This window comes from Ailuropoda melanoleuca, chromosome 13 (assembly GCF_002007445.2).
Source record: "Ailuropoda melanoleuca isolate Jingjing chromosome 13, ASM200744v2, whole genome shotgun sequence".
Taxonomy (NCBI): Eukaryota; Metazoa; Chordata; class Mammalia; order Carnivora; family Ursidae; genus Ailuropoda; species Ailuropoda melanoleuca.
Window position 1 is genome coordinate 76379742 of NC_048230.1, and position 19793 is coordinate 76399534.

The following is a 19793-nucleotide window of genomic DNA, read 5'->3' on the forward strand; positions in this document are numbered from 1 at the left end:
AAAGGAACAGTTGCAAATCCTGAAATATACAAGCTGCAGATGGCAGGGTTGCTATCGGGCAAAAGGGAGAGTAGCTTATCGATTTTTTTGGTCATTAATTTTATGTTATTAAAGAGACAGTAAGGTACCTTAGAACTCCAGTGCTGGTTTACTGCATCGTGGTGGAAAGTCACGTGAGACCAGAAAGCAGAATCATTGTGAGTTACTGATGGGGTATAGTGAATTGAGGCCCTTTACTTGCAGGGCAGAAACCAACCAGTTCTTGGACAGCCAGGGGCTAGGAGAAAGGACTGCTGTGAAAACAAAGGGGAAGGAAAGGAGGATTGTCCTGGAGGACAGTAGCATAGAAAGTTTGGGGAAAAAACCAAAAGTGTGTAGACACCGTATTATTTAACCCACAGACTGGGATTATCTCTGGCATCAAAACTTAGCCACCCCCCACCCCGGGACGTGGGGATGTATGGCAGGAACTTACATGTGATAGCTGTATCGTGATACATGTATACATGTAATGAATTGTGTGATCCAGGGCCCTTCTCAGAGCGAAAGAGGGTGCTGTTAATGATTGAGACAATGGGCATCAACGGGGGTTGTCCTGGGCAAACCTCCCAGTCGCCTTAGTGAGTATTAGTTACCCTAGTAATCATGCCCCTTTACATCTTTATTTGAAAATGAAACTCAAGTAACACGAAACATCAGAAAGTTTAAACGTATCTACCTTGTGCGAGCACGGCTTTAGCCCTGGGGGTATGGCGGGCATCTAGAGAAATGATGCCATAAGCAGGAGAAGATAGACAGTAAACAAACAAATCCTACATTATTAGATTAGATTATTATATAGAAATACAAGGCCGATAAGGGATATAGAGACAGGGCCTAGAGGAGTGAGGGAAAGGCAATTTTAAATAGTGCGCTCAGGGAAGGCATGGAAGTCGGAATTATTGGTCGCCAGTACTCTCTGCCTCCCCCTACAGGAGAATTTTTCATCCTCATTCTTTCGAAATCAGGCTTGGCCATATGAATTGACACTGGCTGGTGATAGGTGAACGGACGTGACAGGACTTTCCCAGTCACCGCCTGCTCCCCCCGGGCTCTTTTCCCTCTGCCGCAGCCACTAAGCAAGGCTGAGGTAGTGGCTGCCCCGTTGGCCTGGGTTCCAGGGTAAAGGGCAAGCATGACACAGATCCGGTATGACGCGGAGCTGTTAAGTTGTGAGAAGTGATCCTTTGTTGTTTTAAGCCCCTGAGATTTGGCACTTGCTTGTTATGTAGCATAGCCTAGCCCACCCTGACTGATACAGGAGCCCTCCCTGAGAAGATGACATCTGAACCGAGACCTGAGGAGGTGAGGGAACCAATCACGCGGATGTGTGGAGAAAGCATGTTCCACGCAGAGCAACAGCAAGTGCAGAGGTTCTGAAGAGGGAGCTTGCAAGGCTCAGGAAAGAAGCCAGACTTCTCCAGGCAATGATGCAGAGCTGTTGCTCCAGTCAGACTTCCGTGCAGCTTGTGGGACTGGAGGGGGCACTTAATCTTGTACATCCAGTGATCCGGTTCACTCCTCCTCTCCCCTGCAGGGTATGGAGTGGAGTGGCAGGAGTGAGAGGGACAGAAGAGGGTCTGGGCAGGGAGACGCAGCTTGCGGAGCAGGGCTCCAGATCCATGGGCAATAGCCCTTAATATATTAAAAAGGGTAGGGTCACCCATGTAGAGAGCCTGTGGGGCCTCCGAAGTCTGACTGCTGTCCTAAAAGAGAGGAGTCAGTGCATCCAAATTGTGCTAGTCCGTGACCGTTGATGACCAGGACATGTCCCTGCCCCACTCACCTGGTTCTTCTTATGCCCATGACTTTCTTAGAGCCACTCAGAACCCAAGGAACCTCCATCAGATGAACCAAGGCAGCGGGGCCACACGTAGGAGTGTACCTCGCACCCCCCCGAAAAGGGGCAGCGTTCCCTTTGAGCAACATAAAAGGAGACTGTATGAGCCACAATTCCTTCTTTCCTTAAATCCTGACAATTCTCTTTTTTTTATTAAGTCTTTGATTTCTTTCCGCTCAGCGCAGCCTTGAAACCACAGATCCTCCCAATTAGCAGTTGGGAGTAAAAGAAAGTCTGAACAACTAAGGCGGAGTGGGCGGCTATTGAGCCTGATGCATGAGGGAGACAGAATTCTTTTTTTTTTTTTTAAAGATTTTATTTATTTATTTGACAGAGATAGACACCGCCAGTGAGAGAGGGAACACAAGCAGGGGGAGTGGGAGAGGAAGAAGCAGGCTCATTGCAGAAGAGCCTGATGTGGGGCTCGATCCCACAACGCCGGGATCACGCCCTGAGCCGAAGGCAGACGCTTAACCGCTGTGCCACCCAGGTGCCCCAGGGAGACAGAATTCTAAATATCAAAACCATTTAGGAAAAATGTGTTAAAGTTGAAAGCTAAAATGTTTCACAGAGATAAAATCCTGCTGCGCATTTATCAACCACAGAAGTCGCCGTGGAAGATTCTCTAGGAGAAACCCGCATTAAACATCTGGGTTTCTAAAGGCTAATGGGATCTCACAGAATGCAGCCATTAATCTCAAATCCTCCATGCTAATCGATTGCCTGGGATTACTGAACAAACTATCATCTACAACTCCTAAAAATATGAAAATACTTTTAGGTTTGTAAGCATCCCAGACATCTGTATGTTAGCTGTTTTCTCTCCGGTCAAAAGAAAATTTAACAAACAGGTGCTCTGGTAGATAGATGACCTTGAAACAATGCGTGCAACAGCATGGCCATACCCAGCGCCATCTTCCTCCCTTTCTTCTTGTCAGTTCCTAAAGAAATTCTATTTGTGATAGAAGCAAATTGCAATAAAAAGGGAAATTCCACTCGAGTTAGGTAATGCCAACATCATTGGGACTGGACCCCTTGCTGAGAAAAATAAAATGGTCTCGAGTCTGAGAAGGGAGGAATGCATGGTACAAATGGGCGCCAGCAAGAAAGGCATTGTGCAGAGATCAGTAGCAGATGTGCCTGGGAGCCCAAGGCAAAGCAATATATTACAGTGCAGTGGGATTCAACATTCACTTCCTACTTTATCCAGAATCCATCCTTTGAGCCACTGTTCCTCTCAAGGGGTAAGAGGCATTATTGGCATTTTGGGGAGGATGAGTCTTTGTTGTATGGGATTGTCCTGTGCCTGATAGGATGTTTACCCCCTTGACCCCACTCACTAAATGCAAGTAGCACTTTCCAATCACTGGCACAGAAACATCCCCAGACCCTCCCTAGAGTAAACATTACTGTCCCAAGTTGAGAGCCCTACAAGTCTGGGCTGTGTGAATATAAGAATAAGGTGCAGTTTGAACATAAGGGTGCAGGGACTGAGTTATCAGAGATCGACATTCTGTCCACATGTAGGCGCATCAGGGAAAGAAAAGCGATTAACTCTATTGGCTGGCAAAGAATCCCAGATACCAGAAAGGCCGCAACAGCCACATGTTTAGAGAGATGGCTTTGTTGTTGGTAGTAAAGCAAGTTTTAAAAGGAAATTAAAGACTGAAATGAGCTGGGGACAGTGTTCACCAGAACTGAGTAGTAAATAACTCAATCCATGTTGTCATTGCTCTTCTGGAAAGGGGAAGGAGGGTTTCTTTGAAGTTGAGTTGCAATCAGCTTGATATTTACGTGAAAAGCGGAGGAGACAAACCCGTTTTTTAGGTTCATTGGGTTCAAATCAAAGTTATTGACCAGTTCCTTAACAAGTCCATGCTGTGTTACTCAGAGGATTCCGTCCGTGTAAATGGCTGCTTCCGGTGGCAGTTTCAGGACCTCCCTAGCTTTCTCGGTGTCACTGCTGAAGACCTGCCTTCTCTCTTCCACTCCTCCCGTTGACCCTTCTCAGCCCCTGTTTTCCTGCCTTATGTCCCCAGGACCAGATCATCTTTGGGAAAGAAGGTGGGAAGGGCCAGCTCATCCTGCCATCATGGGACCCCTTGCCCGCCCCCCTCTCCCCTTGGCTCTGTAATAGCCATTACCACTTGTTAGACAAGGACTGTTTGCCAAGCCCTGGGCTAAGGCTTTTTGTGTGTGTGTGTGTGTGTGTGTTAATATTAAAGTAGGCCACCAAAGGAAGTTTTAACGATTATTCCTCCAGAGGTTTGTTTTAATTATTTTTCTTGAGAGAATCCCAAACTCATAGAAAACTTGCAAGTACAATACAGAGAACTTTTTTTTCCTGTGAATTATTTGAGAGTAAGTTGCCAGCCTGATGCCCACCACCCCTGATTTTCCTATAAACAAGGACATTCTCTTACATAACCCAATGAAACCCTCAAAATCAGGAAGGTTAACAGGGTACATTATTACCATCGGATCCTCAGCCCACATTCGGGCAATCCCGAGAATGTTCTTTATAGCAAAAAGATCCAGTGGAAAATCATGTGCTATGTTTAGTTTTCATGTCTCATCAGTGTCCTTCAGTGTGGAACAGCCTTGCTCACCCTTCTTTTGGTCCTCATGACCTTGGCATTTCTGAAGAGTACAGGCTATTCATTTTGTAGAATGTCCCTCAATTTGGTTTTGTCTGCCGTTTCCTCATGATTGGTTCCGATGATGCTTTGGCAGGACTATCAGAGAAGGGGCATGTCTTCCTCTTGCATCCGGTTACGTGGCAACAGGATTTCAATTTGTCCCATCACTTAGGTCACTTGATTGAGGTGGTATGTGCTGGGTTTCTCCATGATGAAGTTATTCTTTTTCCATTTGTAACTAGTAAGTATTTTAAGGGGAAGTACTCCNGGCAGTTTCAGGACCTCCCTAGCTTTCTCGGTGTCACTGCTGAAGACCTGCCTTCTCTCTTCCACTCCTCCCAGTGACCCTTCTCAGCCCCTGTTTTCCTGCCTTATGTCCCCAGGACCAGATCATCTTTGGGAAAGAAGGTGGGAAGGGCCAGCTCATCCTGCCATCATGGGACCCCTTGCCCGCCCCCCTCTCCCCTTGGCTCTGTAATAGCCATTACCACTTGTTAGACAAGGACTGTTTGCCAAGCCCTGGGCTAAGGCTTTTTGTGTGTGTGTGTGTGTGTGTGTTAATATTAAAGTAGGCCACCAAAGGAAGTTTTAACGATTATTCCTCCAGAGGTTTGTTTTAATTATTTTTCTTGAGAGAATCCCAAACTCATAGAAAACTTGCAAGTACAATACAGAGAACTTTTTTTTCCTGTGAATTATTTGAGAGTAAGTTGCCAGCCTGATGCCCACCACCCCTGATTTTCCTATAAACAAGGACATTCTCTTACATAACCCAATGAAACCCTCAAAATCAGGAAGGTTAACAGGGTACATTATTACCATCGGATCCTCAGCCCACATTCGGGCAATCCCGAGAATGTTCTTTATAGCAAAAAGATCCAGTGGAAAATCATGTGCTATGTTTAGTTTTCATGTCTCATCAGTGTCCTTCAGTGTGGAACAGCCTTGCTCACCCTTCTTTTGGTCCTCATGACCTTGGCATTTCTGAAGAGTACAGGCTATTCATTTTGTAGAATGTCCCTCAATTTGGTTTTGTCTGCCGTTTCCTCATGATTGGTTCCGATGATGCTTTGGCAGGACTATCAGAGAAGGGGCATGTCTTCCTCTTGCATCCGGTTACGTGGCAACAGGATTTCAATTTGTCCCATCACTTAGGTCACTTGATTGAGGTGATATGTGCTGGGTTTCTCCATGATGAAGTTATTCTTTTTCCATTTGTAACTAGTAAGTATTTTCAGGGGAAGTACTCTGAGACTGCAAATATCCTGTTCCTCATCAAACTTTCAATTATTTTATGCTTTCATGGTTTTCTGTTTTAATAAATGGTCTATCATCTGTTACTCTCATTATTGATTTTGATGCTCCAGTTGTTCCAGATGCGGCCAGGTGATCCCTTTCGAGCTGGCTTNGACCCCTTGCCCGCCCCCCTCTCCCCTTGGCTCTGTAATAGCCATTACCACTTGTTAGACAAGGACTGTTTGCCAAGCCCTGGGCTAAGGCTTTTTGTGTGTGTGTGTGTGTGTGTGTTAATATTAAAGTAGGCCACCAAAGGAAGTTTTAACGATTATTCCTCCAGAGGTTTGTTTTAATTATTTTTCTTGAGAGAATCCCAAACTCATAGAAAACTTGCAAGTACAATACAGAGAACTTTTTTTTCCTGTGAATTATTTGAGAGTAAGTTGCCAGCCTGATGCCCACCACCCCTGATTTTCCTATAAACAAGGACATTCTCTTACATAACCCAATGAAACCCTCAAAATCAGGAAGGTTAACAGGGTACATTATTACCATCGGATCCTCAGCCCACATTCGGGCAATCCCGAGAATGTTCTTTATAGCAAAAAGATCCAGTGGAAAATCACGTGCTATGTTTAGTTTTCATGTCTCATCAGTGTCCTTCAGTGTGGAACAGCCTTGCTCACCCTTCTTTTGGTCCTCATGACCTTGGCATTTCTGAAGAGTACAGGCCATTCATTTTGTAGAATGTCCCTCAATTTGGTTTTGTCTGCCGTTTCCTCATGATTGGTTCCGATGATGCTTTGGCAGGACTATCAGAGAAGGGGCATGTCTTCCTCTTGCATCCGGTTACGTGGCAACAGGATTTCAATTTGTCCCATCACTTAGGTCACTTGATTGAGGTGATATGTGCTGGGTTTCTCCATGATGAAGTTATTCTTTTTCCATTTGTAACTAGTAAGTATTTTCAGGGGAAGTACTCTGAGACTGCAAATATCCTGTTCCTCATCAAACTTTCAATTATTTTATGCTTTCATGGTTTTCTGTTTTAATAAATGGTCTATCATCTGTTACTCTCATTATTGATTTTGATGCTCCAGTTGTTCCAGACGCGGCCAGGTGATCCCTTTCGAGCTGGCTTCTGCTCCCCCTTGGCAAGCCCCCATCAGTATTTGAGCATTCTAGAACAATAAGATGTACACGTCCCATCGTGTACTTTCCTATAACCACCCTGAAATCAGCCATTCTTCAAGGTGGCTAAATGCTTTGCTGTTGGGCTACTTGTACGGTGGGCCAGTGAATGTCTGTCTGTGTGTGGGCCTACGTGTGTCTCACCACATGTGTCCTTATCCTTGGATGCTTTGGATTATCTACTTTTCTGTTCCTTGTCTCACCACAGAAGTTCTCGAAGAGAGACCATTTACTGAAACTCTTGCAGATAAGAAAGCTGAAGCTCAGCAAGGGAGCGTGCTATGCTGTTGAGCTGGTAACAAGACTAGAGTCAGAACCCCAGGTCCCTTCTCCTTTTCTAAAACCACGCACTGTATCACACAACCTTTGTCTTCATTAGCAAGGACAAAGATTTTTATGATAGCTACTAATTGAGTTGGGGGTGAAGGGAGTGTGTGTGGAATTAAAGCTAGGAATTTATTAAAGCTTATATCAGAGCAGAAAAGGAAAATATAATATTTTGATTTAAAGTGTAAAATTTTAGAGGCTAAAACTGGTTGGTGCATAAGGAATTCTGCAAATTATTTGGGTGGGATCTTTTCTAGAACACATGGAGAGCAAAGTCCTTTGTTTCAGAAGAGCTAAGAGATTTCTGTGTTAAGAATTAGGGTTCCCAGAGAGGTACAGAAAGTGAGATTAGGGATCCAATTCTGGCTTTCGTATTGTCTATTATTAAGTCACTTTGTTTATTTGTTACTCTTTTAAAAATCACAAAGGTGGTGATTTTAATTGAGAGATAAGAGTCTATAGGATTACTGTAGGGAATAGAGAAAGGCAGTGTCTGAACTGTGTAAATACCCAGCACTGGCAACATCTTTACTGCATTTGTGCCCTGGATCCCGTTGGCATCTGGTTTAAGATTTTGTTTAAATTCGAGTCAGTTAACACATATTGTAGTATTAGTTTCAGGGGTAGAAATCTAGTGATTCATCACGTGCATTTAACACCCAGTGCTCATTCCATCAAGTGCCCTCCTTAATGCCCATCACCCAGTTACCCCGTCCCCTCACGCCCCTCCCCTCCGGCAACCCTCCATTTGTTCCCTATAGTTAAGAGTCTCCAATATATGCTTTGTAAATTAATGCTTTAATAATAAGATCTAGTATCAGGCCTAACAACCGTGGTAGTTTCAAAGCACTGTGTCTTAGTCTCCTTGGGTCACCAAAACAAAATACCATAGACTGGGTGGCCTAAACAACAGAAGTTTATCTTCTCAGAATTCTAGAGACTGGAAGTCTGAGATCCCAGTGCTGGTGTGGCTGGGTTCTGGGAAGGGCTTCCTGGCTGCGAGAAGGCCACCTTCTCATTGTGTCCTCTCATGGCCCTCCCCCAGTTCCTGCGCATGGACAGAGAGAGAGAAAGAGAGAGAGATCTCTTCCTCTTTTTATAAAGCCACCACTCCTATCAGATTTGGCTCCCATCCTTACAACTTCATTTAACCGTAATAACCTCCTAAAAGCCCCATCTCCAAATATAGTCACGTTAGGGATTAGGGCTTCAACATATGAATTTTGGAGGGCCACACCTCAGTCCATAGCATAGTGATTGGCATAAATGATATTTAAAAACATCTTCTGGGGGCGCCTGGATGGCTCAACCGGTTGAGTGTCTGCCTTCGGCTCAGGTCATGATCCCAGGGTCCTGGGATCCGGCCCCATGTCGGGCTCCCTGCTCAGCAGGAAGTCTCCTTCTCCCTCTGCCCCTCTTCCTGCTTGTGCTCTCTCTCTCTCAAATAAATAAAATCTTTAAAAAAAATAAAAACATCTTCTGCAGACTATAATTTGATATGAAAGTAGCTGTGAGCTGTTGTTATGAAAGTCATAGGTACTGCTGCTAATAGGTTTGTCGCCTACATTTATTATGGAAGGAAATTCTTAATTTCTGGTAGAGGTTCGTGAAAATAAAGGTATGATTTTTCCCCACCCAAATTCACAGCTATCCTGAACTTCTATGCAAAGACCGTAGATGAAGAACTCCTGAAACATGCAGATAAGATGTTCTTGTTTTGAGCAAACAAGTGGCATAACCCCAGGGTGGTGGGGATCAATTCTGAAATCAGCTAGTCCTGCCATGACCAGTCACCCGAGAGCAGGAGGTGTGGTGAATTGAAGAGACATCATCTGCTTTCGGCTTTTTTGAGTATGTGTCTGAGTATTGGAATGTGTTTTGTCTTGCAGACACCAGTAACCTAAATACTGAACAAAATGATTCCTGGACCTCTGAGAACTGCTGGCTTGACGCTTCTGTGAAGGGCCAGATGGAGACCAAGGCAGAGGATGATGGGCTTCGGAAATCCCTGGATAGATTCTATGACATGTTTGGCCATCCCCAGCCAGCCGCTAGAAATCCACTCTCCGCCTCTGTCTGCCAGTGCCTGTCTCAGAAAATCAACGAACTGAAGGGCCAGGAGAGCCAAAAGTATGCCCTTCGCAGTTTTCAGATGGCCCGGGTCATCTTCAACCGGGATGGCTGCTCGGTCTTACGGAGGCATTCCAAGGACGCCCACTTCTACCCACCAGGAGAAGGACGTGTGTCTCTGGATGATGAAAAGCCAACCCCGGGACTTTCAAAAGACATCCTGCATTTCCTCTTGCAGCAGAACGTGATGAAAGACCTCTAAGTAGCACCCAGTGGTAAGAGTAGGCAGTGTGGAGGACGGCCGGCCCTGTGGCCCACACTGTCGGTGCCCCCCCATCCCCTGGGGCCTCTCCGGCCAGCCCTGTGGGTCCAGCCCCCCCCCCCACCCCGTGAGCTGATAGTGGAGCCAGCCGTGTTTGTGGGCTTGATAGCCCCTGTGTCCATACCACCTCCCACCCCAGCCTACCACTCCCTTTGACTGAAGACTAGTGTGACCGACAGGCTGGGGAGCCTGAAAGCACAGCTTCCTTGCCCCGACGAAGGAAGGACATGCTCTGAGGCATAATTTACTCTCCAGAGCTCCCCTCTGGATCAGGCCAAGACTGGGCCTTCCCACGGAACCACACCTTGCTCGGCCTCTTCTGTCTCCCTGTCCTCCTTCTCCCGTTCACCTACTGGTGTCTCCTGGGAGCCTTTCCTCAATAAAGCTCTTGAACCCGAATCCTTGACTCAGAGCCTACTTCTGGGAGAACCCAACCTAAGAGAACAGGCTTTTTCAGTAGATGAGTTTTTTGAAGGGTTTAAAGCTCTGTGCCGGATCAAGTGTAAGAATCATACCAAGTTGTAAAACTGAGACCATGTGATTGAGAATGTATTTCCTAAAATAACATGAGATTTAAATACAGTTTAAGATGCATCACATGTTAATCATACCCTTGCCTCTCCAAAGCCAGAATTCCCTGCTTTATAATACAGGGTGTGGAAGGGACATTTGGACCCTCTAAAATAAGAGCTGGGATTTGCAAATTAAAAAAAAAGAGAGAGAGAGAGAGAGAGAGAAAGGCTTTGTCTCCACCAGATTGCCAGCGTGAAAGGCGGGAAGGAAACAAATGTGCGCCCCCTACCGAAGCCCGCAAGCTCAATCGGCCGCGCCAGGCTGACGAGACACGGCCTGGGCGGCTCGTGGAGGAAGAGAAAAAGGAATCCTTTGCCCAAGTGGATTCCTCCTGCCATTGTTGCCTTCTGCCTGCCTGCTGCCCGCACCCTCTGTCACCCTCGGAACAGTCGGCCCCTCACCCCTGCCCTGTCCTTGCTTCGCCAGGGAGAGGCTTTCAATAGCTGTCGCGGCCTGTGTGGGCAGGTGCTGTGCTCGGCGGCCGTGTCCCGAACCCCCGCTCGAGGCTTGGTGGTAGAATGACATCACCTGGTGCCGAGCTGACACTGTCCCCTGGAGGCCTCATGCCAATCCCTGCCTTGCCAGCCCTTCCATACATTACACTGACGGAAGGCGTTCTGTCGTTTGGGGGCAAACAAGGGAAGCCGGCAACCCTGTGCAGTTAGTTTGAGAAACTGGCGGGGAAATTTGGTTGGCCTAAGACTCCAGAAGCTTGCCAGAAAGCGGATTGTGCAACTCGATCGGCTTCCAGGTGCCCATGAGGAGTGAGTGAGCCCTGTCAGGCAGGTCCCTTGGGGACTCTCGCATGGGGAGTGGAGCCGTGTAAAGGTCAGGAATGACCTACTAAGGTTCCAGCTCTGAGCTGATCAGAGGTAAGAAACAGTGTTTCACACTGAAGTGCAGACACGCCGCTGGGAGGAGACCCAAACGGTAGGAAACAGGAAAGGAGTAGATCTTCGAGAGAGACTTGAGGAAACAAGGCTCCAGGTTTTTCTCTGACAAGCAATTACGTGACTCCCTCCCCAGGAGCTTCTCCTATTCAACTGGCCCCCCCAAAACTCGGGAAACCGGTGGGACTTATCATTGAACACGTGCAGGTTGAATTTTAAGGTCGGTAGTTTTATTGTTTTTTAGTGTGGAGCCAGTTAATGGATGCCTCTGAAGAATGCTGTGGTTTTTAGTCTTACTCAGTCGCTGAAAGAAATACTGGAGATTAGTTTCCATGGCCACTAACAGAAGGAAACTGGAATATTTCCTACTGTTCTTAAAGGACAGAAGATGGAAGGTACTTCTGTTTGGCAGAGAGACGTTGATATCAGTGACTTTGTAACCTTTTTTATTATGGGTGCTGAGGGTGCTTAGCCAGGGGCAGACTCTGAAACCAGAGAATTTAGAAATCTAAAAGCCAGAATCGCCTTAGGGTAAAAAAAAAAAAAAAAAAAAAGAAGAAGAAGAAAAAGAAAAAAAGAGTGTGCTGTGTGTTTGCTTGTATCTGAGTAAGTGCTTGTGACAGGTCAGTACAAGATATTTGATTGCCTGCAATCTCGCTCTCTAATTTGATCTTGGTGAGGTTCGGATGGCATTTTCCATTTATCTCTGTTTACCTTTAATAAAGACTACGAGATGAGGATATTAAGGCGCTGGCCTTTAGCATTATCGTCTGTTACTGCCCTACAGATCACTTGACTGTCGTCTTATCGTCCCGAGAACATTCTGACAGGCCTGTGATCTGCTCTGTGGCCCTTTCCAGCAGTCTTCGTGAGGGTGGGTTTGCTTGCAGGAACATCAGAACTCGGAGGAAGAGAAACTGTTACCAGTGTTTTATGTTTGTGAAAGGCAGCTACTCACTTCATTAGTCATTGCTTTGCATGACCTACGTGAGCACATGCCATAGATCTTAGTACCAGTCATCAGCACAAAACAATACGGAGATACTTGTAAAACTTTTTACTGAATTCCGCTAATCACACAGGAAAGTGTTTCTAAATGAACCTCTTGATGATTTTCACAAACTGAACCCACCTGTGCACCCAGCAGCCAGCTCAAGCGACAGAGATCACCAGCCAACCCTGGGGGCTCCCTTCTGAGTGAGGACTGCCATCTGGAGAACAGATGGGAATGGTTTGCTCAGACCCTTTGTTTCTCAAACTGCTGGCGGTATACTGTACGTGCCACATGGACAAACAATGTTTATTTTCATTGTTATCTATTCAGTTTAATATGGTAGAAAAATATATAACTATTGCATCTAATCTGTACTTTTACAGATAGCACATAGGATAAGCCTAATACAAATATTTACAATTTAAAAGAGAACTGAATTAGGGGCGTCTGGGCGTCTTAGTTGGTTAAGCATCCGATTCTTGATTTCGGCTCAGGTCTTGATCTCAGGACTGTGAGGTGGAGCCCTGTGTCAGGCTCCATGCTCAGCAAAGTCTGCTTGAGATTCTCCCTGCTTCTCCCCTCCCCACCCCGTCGTACTCTCTCTCTCTCTAAATAAATAATCTTTTTTTAAAAAGTGAATTGAATTAGCGAAAAAGTTAATAACCATGCAGACAACATATAGATATGTCAAAAATTATACAGCTGGCATACCAGAAAATGTCTGAAATTTGGAAGACAATGGGATAGATGATCCATCCTACCTTATAATATTCAACCACCTCTCTCCTGGAACACTGCAAGAAACTTCTATCAGGTCAAGCCATATCTTCCTTTGCCTCTCTTTATCCTGCAGCCATGTTGCAAATCCTTTTAAAAAGCAAAATATACGTGAATAGACAGCAAATTAAAGAGAAGGGACTAGACTTGTCAAATAGGAAAACATTTTTATTTTTTTATTTTTTTAAAAGATTTATTTATTTATTTATTTATTTGACAGAGATAGAGACAGCCAGCGAGAGAGGGAACACAAGCAGGGGGAGTGGGAGAGGAAGAAGCAGGCCCACAGCAGAGGATCCTGATGTGGGGCTCGATCCCAGAACGCTGGGATCACGCCCTGAGCCGAAGGCAGATGCCTAACCGCTGTGCCACCCAGGTGCCCCACGAAAACATTTTTAACTCTACAGTAACTCAAGCAGCCACAAAAGTAGACAAATCAAAGAAAAAGAGTTCAGCCCCTAGATATAAATGCACATGTAAATTGAGAATTTGATGAAGGTAGCATTTCAAATTTGTTAAGGAGAAGGTGGAATTTTTAGCAGATGGTTTTAGAATAATTGGTTCCCCAACTGGGGGAGGAGAGTAAAAAAGGGCTAAATTCTTCACCTCACTCTTGATATCAAAATGAATTTTAGATGGATTAAGAATAAAAAGTAAAAAGATAAAATCATAAAAACGCTAGAATAAAAACATGAACGATGTAAATACATTCATCTGTGCTAGTAGTGCCAGCAGGCCAGTGTCTCCCAGGCCTCCATGCAATGGCCGATGGCGATCGAGGGCATTCCCCTACATCCGCCCAATGATATCCATGTAGGCATCACATGCGGGGATCCAGTGGGAGCTTAAGCAAAGCCAAAGTAGACCAGAACAGCATTGAAAGGGCTCAGAAAACTGTCATTCCAACTATAGACTACAAAAGTAAACCTTAAAAAAAAAAATCCAAAGCCCAAACAGAGTGGCAGCCTTACTATAGTAGAAGATTTATATAAGATTAAGAGTCTCCTAACATAGGGGGTGCCTGGGTGGCACAGCGGTTAAGCGTCCGCCTTCGGCTCAGGGCGTGATCCTGGTGTTATGGGATCGAGCCCCACATCAGGCTCCTCCGCTATGAGCCTGCTTCTTCCTCTCCCACTCTCCCTGCTTGTGTTCCCTCTCTCGCTGGCTGTCTCTCTCTCTGTCGAATAAATAAATAAAATCTTTAAAAAAATTTAAAAAAAAGAGTCTCCTAACATAATTTGCAAAATGTCCAGGATACAGTAAAAAAAAAAAAAAATCACTTGTCATACGAAGAACCAGGAAAATCACAATGTGAGTGAGAAAAGATAGTCAACTGACACCAACAGTGAGATGAATCAGATGTTGGAACTATCTGGCAGAGATTTTAAAGCAGTTACCATAAAATGGTTTCAGCAAGTAATTATGAAATCCCTTGAAACATTTGAAGAAATAGAAAACCTCATCAAAGAAATAGAAGTTACAAAAAAGAACCAAGTGGAAATTATAGAACTGAAAAGCACAGCCACCAAAACTAAAAAAGAAAAAAGTGTCATTGGATGGGTTGAGTGGTAGAGTGGAGATGACAAAAGATGGAATCGCTAAATTGAGAACAGTTCAACAAATTTACTCAATCTGACAAACAAGAGAAGGAGACTGGGGGAAGAAAAGGAATCTGTGGCACAGTATCAAAAGATACTGGCATTGATACCATCAGAATCCCAGAAGGAGACGAGAAAGATTGTGGGGCTAAACAAATATTCAAAGAAATGATGGCTGAAAACTTCCATTTGGTGAAAGACAAAACCTACAGAGTCAAGAGCTAATGTGAACCTGAACTAAGATAAATCTAAAGAAATCCTCATCAAAACACAGCATAATTAAACTTCTGGACACTAAAGGAAAAAATCTGAAGAGCAACCAGAGAGAACCGATGTATGCCTTAGTTACAGGCGAACACCAGTTCAAATGATAGTAGATTTCTGATTTGAAATCATGGAGGCCAGAATGAAGTCGCACAACATTTTTCAAGGGTTGGAGGGAAAAAGAAACAAAAAAAACCTTGCAACCATGTCTTTCCCAAGCTTGGCCTGTAGTTCTAATTTCCCATGGAACATTCTACTCAGATATGTCCTTTCACCTTAAACAAAATGTATAAAAAGTCAAGTGTATCCTGTTTCCCGCAGGCTAATAATACTCCCATTTGATGTATGTAATCCATCAATAGCATTAACATTTGCTAAGTCACTCAGGCTTGAAAAAATTTAGATTCGTCTTGACTTCTGCTTCTAAACATTCCACTGCAGCACGCAGTGGGAGTGGGAGCCCCCTGCCTGGGTATGAATCTTGACTCTATCATTTATTAGCATGTGTCCTTGGGCCTGTTACTTGATCTTACTGTGCCTCAGTTTCCTCATTTGTAAAACAGAAATACCAATGGTACCTAATTCAGGATGCTCAGATGAGTTCAGATTTGTATGGTGTTTAGAATAGCACCTGGCAGGTAGTGTTGGGTTTTGGGGGTTTTTTTGGGGGGGGGTTGGGGGGGAATTGCTTAAAAATTGAAATTCTTACGTCTGCTTCTTTCTCCTCCTACCGCCATCACCTGCTCCAAGCTTTTATCTCCTTACAGCCCTCCTTAAGGTTCCTGCTTCCAGCTGTTCCTACACACTGTTGCTGCCATATTGGTCTTCCTAAATCTAGTCAGTACTGGATTCCATTCTGCCTCCTCCCTTACCCCCCAGAAACTTCCCAAGCTCCTTAACACCAGCAGGGTGAAGCACAAACCCAGGCCAATGCTATTCTAATCTAAGTGTTTTCCTTCTTCTCAGTCCTCAGACCTTAGGCCCAAGCTCCATGGCCTCCAAAACATCCCATCCCTTCTCCAGCTCCCATGACTCTACCCAACCTCTCATTTATGCTCTAATCTTACACAGTAGGAGCTTCCTGGAGCTGTTAACATGTGTGCATCTTCTTTCCCCAAAGAGATGGAAAGTTCCTAAAGGCTAGGGAGCTTATCTTAGCCAGGCTAGGCACAGACCAGTCCTGGGTAAATACAGATTATGACATGAGCTCATTCTGTGGGGTCCCATCTTCTGTTCAGCCTCCTGGCAGAGCCAGCCTGACAACTCTTTCTCTTTCCTGCAACTGAAACCACATAATTTTAAACCAGGAGTAAGGGGTAGGCGGAAGTAGGAGGTGACTTTTGACCCTTCTGGGAAACATCATGGCAGAAGGAAGAGTCCGACTGGAGGCGGCAGAGGCCATTAACCAGCAGGATGTCCCGCGAGGCTCATGTAACCCCTCCAGGTCTCATTCCATCTGCAGAGTGAGGACATTAGCAAAGCTCCAAGTCCCCCTCAGGCTCAAACATTCTGTGACAAATCTCCACGAGGGTGGATTCGGGAAACTGATTTTCAGATTGATTGAGCGGTGTGCAGTTACTGCACGGAGAATTAAACTACTGTTCAGAGCAATTCATTTCCTGAGTTTAGCCTATCAGCCAGTGTTTATTAAGCACCATTTACTCTGCGGTACCCTGTGCTGAGTCCTGTGGAGACACAGAAGTGGTATCTCACAGGAACCTTGGCCTCAAGGAGTTTATTATGTAATCAGAATTTATTATATAATAAAAGCTTATCAAGCTCATGATGCAGCAAATTACTCTGTTTACCCATGACTTCTGTAAAGTTTACCTGAACCATGACATATAATCGCTATGTGGACTACGTATTATTCTGCATGTCCCGTCCAGAGTAGTTTATGTGAAACACACACCTGTTATACATACGCTATATGTGTCGATACAAATCTAGGAAATGTATTGAAAACGTACCTATTTACAATATCTCTCTTGACGGGCTAGATATCTTTTTAACTTTTTAGTAAACCAAATGATGGAGATTTTCAACTTTTCACAAATGCAGAGAGCATGGTGCTGTGTGCCCATCACCTCGCTTCAACAGCCGCCAGCTTTCTGCTGCTCTTTTTCATTAATCCCCCCCCCCCCACACACCCACCCGCTTTCTGTGTGGGGGCTAAAGTGTTGCTTCCTCAGCTATCAACAGTGAAGGGCCTGTTCTAATGTCCATTCCGTCCTGGCCGGCTCCAGCACACAGCTCGTGCTCATGGCACATAGAGCTCACCGTGCAAGTTCAACAACGCCCAACCCGGGCTCTTCCCTGGCCAATGAGACACTAATCCCTGCCCTGGTGCCATGACAACGCAAGGTGTCATGACAGTTTCTAAACACTTACTCTTAATATCTGCACTTCTCGCAGGCCAACAGCACGCAATTTGTAAACAGGCATTGATCCACAGACCACACTTTGAGGCGTACAATGCTTGACTATTTTAAAGCAAATCCGAGGCATTCTTTTATTTCACCTGTGAACAGGGCAGCTATCGCTAATGGATAAGGACTCAACAGAACAAAACAGAGCACCAGCTAACCATGAACCCTGAAGATAATCATCTGTAATTCCTTAATGTTAGTTGATACTCAGTCCATGTTCAGGTTTTCCCCACTGTCTCAAAAATGCCTTCTTACAGTTGTTTTATTTGAATCAGGATTTAAACAAGGCTCTACCTTTGCATTTGTATCTCCTCAACCTCTTTCAATCGGTCCTAGCTGCTCTCCTGTAAAAATTGGAATTACTCTCCAGATAAATTGGTCTATCATTAAACTGCAAAAGTTTTCCTGATTCATTGTGTTTTCAGTGGGTTTTTCTAGCACCTGTTATAGTGTGAACATGGGAAACACTTCAAAGCAAGTGACCTCTACTCTCCCCCTAAAAATCCGTGATCTATGCATGTTGTGACCACATTTCCCATTCCTCGGACTTGTTCTCATGGCTACACAATTATTTAGATTACTGCATACATAAAAGTGCCAGTCACTCTCACTATCTGATCTCTGATTTTCTTTGTCTGATCTCTGATTTTGTCTCCAGTGGGACCACTCATATAGCAGACGCTTATGGACACTACTCAATGAACCATGGAAGGGCTCCTGGGTGGCTCAGTTGGTTAAGCTGTGCTGCCTTCAGCTCAGGTCATGATCTCAGGGTCCTGGGATTGAGCCCACATGGGGCTCCCTGCTGAGCAGGGACCCTGCTTCTCCCACCCCTCCCCATTTGTGCTCTCTCTCTGGCTCTCAAATAAATAAATAAAATCTTTATAAACAAACAAACAAACAAACCATGGATATTCTTGGCCTTGACATGCCCAAAGTAATGTTTACCAGGTACATTCACCCCTTTGGGGACCTATGCACTCATATAGTGGCTTGAGACACTCTTTGATTATTTGATTTGGTCAGACCTATCTGTGGGCTGCACACAGTGACATCTTTTCCCAGACACCTTTCCCTGTCACTGAGGATGCAGAAACTCAAGTAGCTTTGGGTCATCACTGGCCAACACTTCACGGAGAATCATAGACTTTGAACAGTAAGGGCAACGTAGCAATTATGCAGTCAAGCCCTCTGCAGGGAAGGAGATAAAGACCCCTTTGTATAGGTAGCTAGATGCCCCCCTCCAACAAGAACCCAGGTCTCCGACCTCCAGGGTGACTCTCTATACTAGGGGATATCAGATTCTGTGCCAGTCAGAGTTCTGGATTGCACACAACAGAAGTGGACTCTAGCTGACATTACTAGAAGGCTAATGGGTGGCAAACAGAATTGACCAGAAGTCTGGATAATCAGGTTTTGAAAACAGGCAGGATCTGAAGGAGGCCTGGCAGCAGGAACACAGCTGAGGTCATGCTGCAGGGATGGTCTGGCTGGAATGTTCCTAACTCTGGCCCTGCTGCACTCTGGCTGTTGAATACCACTGCAGCTATGGCCGCGAGCCTAGGTGCCACTGCTGCACTACATTCTAAACTGTCCCTGAGTCTAAATTAAGTCCTGTGTGGGAACATCTGATTGGCTGAGGCTGGATCATGTGACTGTTCTCTAGCAGGGGGCGGGTCAGGGAAAGTGCCATCTGGTTTGGCTCCCTTCTATAGTAGGGGATGAATCCTGCTTCTCATCATTTCCCATATCATAGAGGAAAGGGGATTAGGATGCTAAGCATTCCCCATAACAGCAAATGACCTGCCCATCTCTCCACTTGAACTTCTGTTAGTGTATAGACATAGACAACAGTTAATTTTATTTCAACAAAATATGGAGGTATTTCCTACCCCCCAAAATGGATTACATCAACAGAAGAGCACTCTTGTTTTTTTTATAAGATTTATTTCTTTATTTTTGGGGGCCGGGGGGAGTGCAAGCAGGGGGAAGGGCAGAGGGCGAGCAAGAGAGAGAATCCCCAAGCAGACTCCCTGCTGAGCGTGGAGCCTGATGCAGAGCTCAGCCCTAGGACCCTGAGATCATGACCCAAGCTGAAATCAAAAGTCAGCCGCTTAACCGAGCCACCCAGGCACTCCTAAACAGCACTTTTTTAGCACTCAGTTTGCAAAGGCTTTAACCTCGCTGAAGAGCTAGCAGTTTCTTTTGTGTCTTGGTGTCTCAGTGATTGTCTCCTGGCCTAATCTCTGGGGGAAAACCAAAGATCAATCTGTCCCCTTGACTTTCACTCAGATGCTCAGTGTAAACACAGGGGCTTCCAGGACCATTAAAACCTCTTCTCCAAGGTTTCCGTTAGTGATTGGACTTGCACTTGAAAGTATTCCATGCTGCTATGTATCAGGTTGGGGCAGAGATGAACGGGGACATAGGAGATTTGTTGCAACAGCCAGGACCATGCCCCTGTTCCCTCAGTGTATTTCTGACGGCTCTCAAATTCCATAATGGGAGGTGGTGGTGCGTGGGTGAGTAATACGAAGCCAGAGCTGACACTGTGACAGCTGTGCCCAAAGGCACAGAACTTCTTTGTTGCTAGGAAAAGATGCC

General features: G+C 45.3%; 1 protein-coding gene across 2 annotated transcripts in view; it reads left to right on the plus strand.

The window, feature by feature from the left end:
* Positions 1–10063, plus strand: part of SHLD1 (shieldin complex subunit 1) — an 85732-nt gene extending 75669 nt beyond the window's left edge. For both annotated transcript variants that reach the window (XM_019793416.2, XM_019793415.2), the window contains one exon: positions 9162–10063. In XM_019793416.2, the coding sequence (XP_019648975.1) occupies positions 9162–9604 (443 nt within the window). In that variant the 3' untranslated portion in view covers positions 9605–10063. The remainder of the gene's footprint in view (positions 1–9161) is intronic.
* Positions 10064–19793: the final 9730 nt, after the last annotated feature.